The 10,310-nt window shown below is 46.5% G+C and overlaps 1 protein-coding gene across 1 annotated transcript; it reads right to left on the minus strand.

Annotated features, from left to right (window-relative positions):
- Positions 1–1,788: 1,788 nt before the first annotated feature.
- Positions 1,789–10,155, minus strand: Pdi (protein disulfide isomerase). The gene is made up of 7 exons (XM_084604652.1): positions 9,887–10,155; positions 7,953–8,422; positions 7,658–7,762; positions 5,512–5,637; positions 4,449–4,949; positions 3,599–3,688; positions 1,789–2,945 (listed from the first exon to the last, which is right to left on the minus strand). The coding sequence occupies exons 1-7, from the start codon at positions 10,032–10,034 to the stop codon at positions 2,883–2,885; spliced, it is 1,503 nt and encodes a 500-aa protein (XP_084460778.1). The 5' UTR covers positions 10,035–10,155; the 3' UTR covers positions 1,789–2,882.
- Between the last annotated feature and the right edge of the window lie 155 nt (positions 10,156–10,310).

A 10,310-nucleotide genomic window follows, 5' to 3' on the forward strand; every position in this document is an offset into this window, starting at 1 on the left:
GAGAGCATGCCTTTCAACAGTAAAATCTGACACATCTAAAGCAATGGTCTGACTTCAACAATTCTTTCCTTGTTTCAAACCAAAACTCCTTTCCCAAGTTACTAAACACCCTCCTGCGGTGCTGAGCAACACAGCAGAAGAATGAAATTTTAAACAACTGAAAATAAAATTTTTCCGTACTGTAGCCCAGTTTTCTCACTGGCTTACAGTCTGCAAAGCCAGACATTTGGGACACATTATATAGATAGCACAGAAACTTAATGCAACTCCACGGACATGACTATTACATCACCTGGCTGGCAATATTGAGCGAGACATTAACCAGTTGGGAGTACTGTGGTTGTTTTAAATAACATAAAGTGAGCAAACAAACTAAACAAATCTGGTCATATTACAGATACCAACACTCATTTTTGCCTGTAGAAGCTCTGCCAATGACAGCACCAAGAGTAACAGCAGTGTCTTCAGTTGTGAAATTTCTCATTGATAGCATTTTAAAAGTGAATTAAGCAAGCAACAGTAGCTCATATTTATTAAGAATGGTTATGGTATTTCCTATGCAAAATTTGAGTGCAGGTATTTAAGCATCTTTCGATGCGTTGAAGCAATTTGATAGATGCTTGTGTGTATGTGTGTGCAGTCACAAAGCACTCTTTATTTTTGTCATAAGCCAAAGAGAATTTTTCAAAAGAGCCACTTGGAGCAGAGCTCATAGCTCTTCTTCTGCGAAATTCTTCAACTCCTTCGCTCATTTAGACTGGCAATGGCACAAGCAACGACACAGCCACAAAACAGTGTATTCACTTCACCTGCTCTGTAGGTGGCTGCCATGTTGGCCGCACCAAGAGGACACAGTATGGCACTACAATCTTCTCAGACTCATTAATTTAACATGAATTCCTGGCTAGAAATATGCGATATTGTAGCGTAAAGCTACACTACGCGGGTCAGAGCAGAGTGTCGCGAGACATTAGCCGGCGCTGCGCCTAACAGAACGCTCGATCACCCGCAGCTAATGCTTTCACTCCATATCGAGACCAGCAGCGTTGATCCCTTCCAATTTTTATGTCTCCAGCAGTACATAATCATATTAAAGTGCACACAGCAGCATACGTTGGAATCTGTTTGGCACCTCCATTTTGAAGATTCAGTAATACAATAATTGGTTCACAGGAAAGGAAAGGCGCAGTATCTCTCACTTGTTCTGTGGACACCTGAACTGCACAGTAGAAGGTGGGAATGAAAGCGGATAAAAAGGGGTGCTGTAGTGGAGGGCTCCGAAGTAATTTCGACCACCTGGGAATCTAATGTGCACTGACATCGCACAGCACACACCAGACTTCTCTTCCTACATCAAAATCCAGCCACCGGCGGTTGGGATCGCACCCGGATACTCCGGCACTGTAGTATGGCATCTTCCCACTGCACCACCGTGGCAGGGCAAGATTCAGTAGTGAAATTACACATTACGGTGCAGTGTATTTGCTAGATGGAAGTCTGCAAAATCTTTGCCACAAAAAGCAGTCTTACAGCAGGCTTCGAATCGGAGGAACTATTTGACAACAGACAGGTTTCCCTTGCTAGACCATCAGCCTTGTCGTCTGATGATCTAGTACGCGCAGCTTTCCCCTAGCTCCGCGTACCTAGTTACCTCAGTGGACCATCAATTATCTGTCTTCCTTATTAATCATATACTAAAGGATAATTGCAAACTATTTGATCTCTAGTTTAAGATTCTCTTATACCTGCCATTTTCCTTATAAACACCAAAAAGAGCCAAAAAAAAGGTGGAGACTTGTGAAAATTTTATTCTTTTCTGACAGCAGACTGCTCTTGCTCTCGGCAAGCCTCAACGCGTGGTAAATGCCCAGCAGACGGCGACGATTGTGCGTGCGTAACCACGATCACTTCGGTAGACGACGCTCTCTCTGTCCCTTCAGCAGCAGTTCACAAACAGACCACATCCGACCACAAATGCAGTTGTCGGCCATGCGCTCCCACAATTCTCCGCGCACCACTTGCGGACGACAACGGAAACAACAGCTACGTTGAGACTACTCCCAAAACGCACCGTCCACAGTTTGCAAGGTAAAAAGCACGGTAGAAATAAATACGTAGTGGGCCTGTATAAGGTTGCATACACGAAGCAAGGAGACTCGAGTGCCCGTAGCAACAGAAGGCGCCTTTTTCGTTTGACGTATTATTTTTTTTTTTTCTTGAGACCTTCAAAAGTAAACTGTATGGCATACTGAATCTTTTTACTAAAACTCCCCTCATCAGAGCACTCTAGTGGTCCCATAAATAATATAAAAATACAGAGCTGAAGAAAAAAAAAATGTTCAAGTACAGCGCTGGTTGCTTAGGGGGAGCGACAAGAACAGCACATAAAATTTCCTTTCTAATCTTGCAAGCCACAACCGATGTAACGGCACTCATTTGCAGACAGTCATGCCAGTGCCCATAACCCTGGAGTTAAGGTCCTTAAAGCCAGGGGAGGAAGGGTTGTCTGAGTGCCCATTAAAGGCTTCCACGGAGTAAAAGCTTGATTTCCTGCTTCACAGAGGTCAACATAACGTGGGGCGGAGGGCAGACAACGCGCCAGAGAGAGACTCAAAATCAATGAGGACATTAATTGCAAATTTTTGTACGTTCGGACGATGATGGCAACAGAGATCAGGGGGCAGTAGAAGGGGAACGTAAGAATAAATGAGAATGTATCGAAATTAACAAGCTGGAAGAACTACAACGGCATGTCTGAAATGTATGGGAGAACAAGTGATGCAGGAGGAATATCAGCAAGGGAGGAAAATTTTTTAAATGAGAAAAAAAAAAATTTACAAAGGTGGGGCAGGTAATGCGGGGTGGGGTGGGTGAGGACACACTTAAAGCTCGTCTCGCAACTTCTCGTCGTCCTTGTCCTCGTCTTCCTCTTCCTCCTCCTCGACCTGCAACAAGAAACAGCACACCGTTTATTCAAATCCGCAGCATATTTCCACGTATGACTAGCAACAGTGGGTATCGAAGAACACATTTGCATGTTTTCAAGGCTCGTGCTGAGCTAGCGTTATGCAAAAAAAAAAATCAACGCCTAGGTAGTGGTCATTACAATGCTCCCTGCAGTTCAACAGTGATTGTAGCTGAAGACGACCGCAATCACTATTAAAAAGCACGTGCAACAGCGAAAACAAGACGTTAGCTGGCTGAAGATTAGCTGGTCAGTTGGTCATCAACTTCAGTGTGTGCAATTTCAGTGTGTGCAACATTCAGCTGGCCAGAGTCCTAGACTCGAGGCTGAACACCACCAAAGGCCAACCTAGAGAAGCAAGAAAGCCTGAAAGCCCAAGCCCCTCTATTTGAGCAGGCGCTTTCTGTCGTATGAACAATGGACAAAAATGAGCACTCAAAGACTTGAAGCACGTATAGCCGACTGTACTTGCACAGAGGAAAGGGGTACAAGGCGCAATGCAGGAAGGAGAAGGATGACAGGTGCACAGAGCAGTCCAAGTACACAGTCTTTCACAGGTGTGCAAACACTATACCCTGTGAAGTGCTGCTCATATTTTCTGGGCAGTCATGGATGGAGGTGGAATAATCGTACCTGTTCGGGAGGTGCCTGGCCGTACTCTCCGTTGGTGTCTATGAACTTGGACAGTCCCTCTAGCGTCCGCTCACCGTTGTACTGCACAACCTGATAGAAACGGAAAAAAAAAGTTTAGGTATAAGCAAGTCAATGAAATCAATGATGAATAGCCTAGAACAAAGTGGCTGGCTAACTTGCGCAGTTAAGACACTTGCAGATCGTGGGTAAACAGAAAACAGGCATTGGGATAGAAATTAGTAAGGACTACCCCTGTAAGCATGGAGTTAAACTGGATAGAAGTGAATGGTTAGTTTTACAAGACAAAGAGAAAGCTGTGGCTGATAGACAACTCTTAAATAGACAGTGTGAAGAAAGCGAGGGGGGGCACAGTTTACAGCAATGGGAAAGTTGATGTGTGCCTGAACACTGTCTCGCACAATGAAGACAAACAGGCCAAATAACTTTAATGAGACAAATTTGGCTGCAACAGCTTTTAACCTAGGCTAAAAAATTCGACAAACCATTCCATCCTATTCGCATCTGGTTTGGTTTGTGAGATCTAACATCCCAAAGTGACTCGGACTATGAGAAACTGCATAGTGAAAGGCTCCGAAAATTGCGACCTCCTGTGGTTCTTTGGCCTGCATCGACACTCACACAGCACATGGCGCCTTGCTTTTTACCTCCAGGATTCGATCCAGCAACCTCGGGCACAGTAGCCGAGTGCCCTAACCACTACACCATCACGGCAGGGAACAATAATGTTACATGATTGCGCCTGTACGTGCAGCAGAAACAACCAAGGGACTTCACACGAGGGCATTTTAATGAATGCCAAAAAGCCACAGGAATTTCAGGTGCCACTCACCTCATTGGTCTCCTTGCGGTACAGCCTGATGGTGGGGTAGCTGCCAACCTTCGTGTGCTCGAGCTCGTTGGCGGTGGCGTCCATCTTGACAATAAGGATGTCCTTGCGGTCCTTGTACTTCTCGGCGAGCTCGTCGTAGATGGGCGCCAGCTGCTTGCAGTGTCCGCACCACGGAGCGTAGAACTCCACGAGCACGTCCTTGCTCTTGTCGAAGACTACCTCGTCGAAGTTCTTCTGTACGACCACCTTGACCGGATGCTTGTCCCAGTCTTCGGGCAGGTCCTGGGACAGCAGGCTCTGCTTGATCTTGCCGTCCAGCACGCCCTGTACGAAGGCCTTGATGTCCTCCGCCTTGAGAGAGTCAGTCTCGGGCTTGAAGCGAGTCATGTCACCCTCGAGCTTGATGAACCGCATGGCCGGTGCCTCTTCCTTCTTGAGGCCGAAAAATTCCAGGATGCGCTCGTGGTCCTCATCGTCTATGTCGATGGTCACGAACAGGACCTAGACAGAGGACACATACATATGGACCAGTTCCCACAGCACAGCAAAGTGAACTCAGAATAAATTTCAGATTCAGGAGACCCTGTCATACACCAGGAGACTTTCAGCAACTTGAGCTCAAAGGAGGACCAAAAAAGTGGTTTCCAGGGTTTAACATCTCAAAGTGGCACCGGCTATGAGGGTTACTGTAGCAGAGGGCTCTGGAAATTGACCACCTGGGGTTCTTTAATGTGCACTGACATCGCACAGCGCACAGGAGAGTTGCTTTTCAGCTCCATCGAAAGCAGCTGCCGTTGCCAGGATTACATCCCGCATCCTTGAGCACAGCAGTTGAGTGCCCAACCACTGCACCACAGTGGCGGGGCCCAAAATTTATGAATCATGTGGGAATTGGACTGAGGAGAGCTTTTAGAGTCCATAATTTAAGCCAACATTTAGGGTCTCAGCAAAGTTTCTTCTTTCTTGCACAATTTGCATTAGTAGTGTTATACCCCATTCAAATAAATCGAATAAACAAAGGCAGGTAACCAACAGCGTGCAGCAGTGGAGGAAGGAGGCATACCTTGTGCTTGAAGTCCTTGGCAGCTTCCCTGAAGTCATCCAGCAGCTTCTTGAAGTCGCCGCTCTTCTTGCTGATAAAAAGCAGGTTGTGCTGGCGGATCTGGCCGCTGAAGACATTCTGAGCACTCTGAAAATGCACACAAAGGTAGGCTGTCAACCAACAGCATCTGAAGCTCACCTAAAGATATTACAGGAAACGCCAGCAAGTGCTGGCACAGTTTGAAGACCACCAAGACAACGCTCCAGTTTCTCAGAGTGCTACCAAAGCAGTAAGTTACCATCACCACACTGTCATCTAGCCGGCACTTGGCCAAAACATGCGACACAATGGCGTCTACAGAAGCCAAGTTTACCTGTTACAACAGAGTTTCAAAACGGAAGACAAAAACTCTGGGGTCCTACAAATGGTTTGGGTGACTTCGCTATGCTCAGAAGTATGGTACAGCCTGCTTATAACATCCACCAGCTATAACAACAAACGCTCATTTATTACAAACAAGGGCAGTCCTACTGTAGAAGTATATACTTGGGCCTCAAGTATATACTTGGACCTGTCTCAGGTAAAATGCACAGCCATGGTGGCATCGCTCAATTACAACGAAGTACCAAAGGCCGCTCCCCCAGTGAAAACCTTCCAAGCTTTTGCCAGCTCAAATAAAACCCTTGCTTCTAACTCCAGAAATAGCCTGGTAACAAAAATATATAATAGACGAAACATGTGCAAAGTGGTAAAAAAAAATCAATTTGGAGAGATGCCGCTGCTGGAAATTCGCCAAAAGAAAGAAAAAAACAAACAGGAAGGCTCAGCACGTGTTAGACTGTTGCCCCCCCCACAATGACTGGCCACTACGCTCTACAGAATGCATCCCCAATTATTGATTCGAGGCAGGAATTGCATGACAGCAAGAAGCAAAGGACACTTGTCGAGCCCCCAGTGATCAGAAACATGCGAATCGAATGCTAAGTGTCCTAGATGCAAAATCCTTCAGACGTGATGCCACCAGAGGACCTTGTTCATGAATCACGGTTTGTGTCGGCGATTCGTATCGACATGCACTGACAAATTCATCGCACACAAGCATAACCATTCCTCAATTTCCAGGAAATTTATGAAGCTGACAAGGTCACCAATGCAGGATCAGCTGCCATGAGTGCTTCAGCCGCAATTACTTTTACTGCATCCTTAGTTGCCTCAATGTGGAACAAAGGGACTCGAGGAGAAGCCCATGATCAACTATGCTGGGAATGCCTCACAGCAGGCCACAGTGTCAAGGAGGTTGCGTAGCGCAAATTTTATAAAAACAAAGGTTAGTTCTGCCTCACTTATTTCTGACGACGATATAGTAAGGGCACGAATTGCAGCAGATACAATAAGCGCAATCGACGGAACCACGATACAGACTGCACATTAACTGTGTCCTTCACCCACAGCGACAGTGAGAATTTTGAAGCTCTAGTTCCATTTTACAGTAGATACGAATCGTAAGGGGAGCCACGACAAGATTAAAGCATGCAAGATTCAAATGCAGAAACACGAGAAATGCATGCACGCAGATCTGTTCGCTGCTGACAGGCGTTACACAAAGCTGCACAATCTTGTCACGAAAGATATGTTAGTGACAAGCAGAAGCGAACACGAACTGCAAAGTTTCCTTATGCGTCGATGCACATAACATACATAAATGTGCCAACCTTTGCAACTCTACCAAAGCACTTGACATTACCGTTATCAATAATAATGTGAACATTTTGGTAACTGTATAGTATTGTACAGCATGATCTGGGGAATTTATGAAGGGACTATATTCTGCTAAGTAGTGAGCAGATGCATTTCGGTTCCATAGCTTCGGCAGAAACCTGTCTGCGAGTATAGCGCCTGGTACAGCACAAACAGGAACACTAACTCAACTTGGGCAAAAAACATGCAAAATTTGCGTAAAATCAGATGCGCAAAATACAGATTTACAGGCATTCTCACCGATTTGCTAGACTTCACAATCCTGCCCAAGTAATTCATGACGGATCTCTAATCTTTGAACAAGGATACAGGGACATTCAAAGTAGCATGGTTTGCAAAGAAATTCCCAAAACAAATGTCGACAGTGTGACAGCATGGTAAGACGGCATCCTAGTACGAAAGTGCTTACTTCATGCGTGAATTCAACAACCAGCGGCAGGCTGTTTAGCTGAACAAAGTTCTGCACGTTTTCAGAGGTGACCTCCTGGTCCAGGGTGTTCTTGCCTTCGTCAAACTGCAAATTATAAAAAACAAAAAGACCATTTACTCAAAGACTAAAAGACCATTTACTTGATTAGCATTTAGTAGTGTCACATGCACGCTCATCAAGATCAAACCACAAATTTTGATAACTCGAAACTAAACGAAGGAAAATTGAGAAAAATGCCAGAATGACGACAAAGCAAGCAAGACTCAGTAATGACCTTCTTGAAGAGCATCACTCCATCCTTGTTGGCACCCAGCTCCTTGTAGATGGCATCCTCCGAAGTGATGGCAAAGATGTGGCGGTCGACGGCATCTGCAGCCTTCATGAACTGCTGTGCCTCTTCGCTAGCGTGGTCCTTGAAGAATCCGACAATGGCCACCTCAGCGCTGTCGACAAATGCTTTGGCTTCGTCCACCGTGCTCAGTGTCTGGGCCGCAGGTCCAGTCTTCTTCTTGAGCCAGCGGATCATCTCCTCGGCTGTGCGGCCGCCCTTGTACTCCAGCGGCTGGCCGTCGCGGAAGAACTTCAGCGTAGGGTAGCCATGGATCTCGTGCTGCTCGGCCAGCTTGCTCTCGACGGTGGCATCTACCTTAGCCAACTTGATGTCAGAGCCTTCCTCCTCGAGCATCTTGGCGGCCTTGGCATAGTCTGGAGCCATGGCCCTGCAGTGCCCACACCAGGGGGAGTCTGAAAGATGAGTGTCGCAGGGTTAGAGAAACATTCCTCAGTGCACATATACAGAGACCACGGGAGACCATCTCAATCAAAGTGCAAGTGGTGCCATCTAGCACAAGGCATGCAACATGTCTCATTTTTACGGTTGAATCAAATGGGCTCGTCAATATGCTTGCTATGAACATGTAAACACAAAAGTATCACACCTGTAGGAACAAAGCCGCTAACCATTGCTTTGCAGAAGGTGCAAAATATGGAAGCACCCACATTTTTAAACATGGCAGCACCTTGTCAATTTAGAATGTTCCTTGCTCTGAACATATACCCTCAACATTTGAAAGCATGTCAAAATACTGGTCTGCCACTCTGACTCAAACTTGTAATACTGGTGACTATGCTATGTGCGATTTGATGGGTTATATCGGCATTATTAGTATTTTCATTTTCTGTAGTGCATTACGAATGAGCACTGGAAAGAATACATAAAAGTACTAGGTGCTCTCACAATAGACTGCTAAATTTATGAGTCACTTTTAGTGCCCACTGCACATTTTGAACCATTCATTTCCAATACTTTAGCGGAGGAAAAAAAAAGGGGGAGGGGGTGGCACGGATCACGGAAGTACTTCATGGTGGATGATGTGGTTGTACACATGACCATCCGGAAAGCGACGTTAGGAAATAAAGCGGTGAACGTCTCGTAGTGCGCCGTCAAGGTCATTAAATCACGGCAGAAAAAAAAAAGCAAGGGAAAGGATGACCACGAGGACACCCGTTTTCCTGGTCCCACGTCATTGCTCTGGCCGCGGCAACAAGTTTTCTCGTTTTATTTTTTCTCTGCAACGGCGGCAGTGATATTACGCGGCATGGTCAGTCAGCGTCGAGAACGCGATAAGACGCCACGCTACAGCTTTCACAGAAGCCAGCTAATCTCACATAAAAGGGTGTGCGCTTCAGTTACAAATCCCGTCCCATCAGCGCTCCTAGTTCCGACGGCAGCCGGTAAAAAGGCTTTACCGGCGATAAAACAGCTACGGCTCTCCTGACGAACAAAAAAAAGGTAAAGCAGCGAGCTGACTGCTGCAACGCGTGGCCGGTCAACGGACTGCGGAGTCGACGAGCCACAGGATGCCGAGTGGCCCCAAGTCTCGGTGGTATTGCCCAAACTTGCAGGGCATAAGAAAGCCGGTCGACAGGCGCTGCTACTGTCTGCACCGCGGCTCTTAAAATCTACATAGCCGACGATGCGCAACCGACGTGGATCACTTGAAAGCCAGCTCGCCGGACGTGCGAACTCTGTCCTTACTGGGATGAACGACAGTTTCGCTGCCAAAACCACTGGCATCGCCTACGCTGATTGCATTCTAGCAGAATATGCTGCTAAGGTAGCGGCACTATTGTATCGCTTCCGTATGGCACCGACCCTGGCATTGCTGGCAGAACAGCAAAATCACACAGATGCTTTGGCATACTCACAAAACTTGACAAACACATTCTTGTGGTCCTTGAGGCCTTGGTCAAAGTTGGTCTCCTTAAAGATAAGGACATTTTCTTCCGTCTCGTAGTCCGCGCAACTGATAGCCGCTACGCAGCACAATAAAACGAAGGACCTTAAAGAGATCATGCTGCAGTCTTTGGTAAGAGTTAACACTACAGATGAACGGACTAAGGACAATGCACACACCACCTCCCCGCACAGTGACAAGCGCCACGCTATGAACGTGGCAAACCCGAATCGGCCTCACGGCGCATGCTCAATTTATGGGAGTCGCCATACTCGTGTTGAAGCGCCATTGGCGCAGTGCCGTCACGTGATGCGACGGCGTTGCAAGAAATTTGAAAAGAAAATTTAAATATGACGGTTATTGTGATCGACAGCAGGTACGCAACGCTTTGGGCA

This window comes from Amblyomma maculatum, chromosome 5 (genome assembly GCF_055883805.1).
Source record: "Amblyomma maculatum isolate TAMU_Amacu chromosome 5, ASM5588380v1, whole genome shotgun sequence".
Classification (NCBI taxonomy): Eukaryota; Metazoa; Arthropoda; class Arachnida; order Ixodida; family Ixodidae; genus Amblyomma; species Amblyomma maculatum.

Coding starts and splice junctions, on each gene's coding strand:
- Pdi (XM_084604652.1), bottom strand. CDS start 10,034: ATGATCTCTTTAAGGTCCTTCGTTTTATTGTGCTGCGTAGCGGCTATC. Junction 5,638..7,657: donor TTGTTGAATTCACGCATGAA/GTAAGCACTTTC, acceptor GTGCATTTTCAG/AGTGCTCAGAATGTCTTCAG. Junction 2,946..3,598: donor GCCAGGCACCTCCCGAACAG/GTACGATTATTC, acceptor TTCTTGTTGCAG/GTCGAGGAGGAGGAAGAGGA.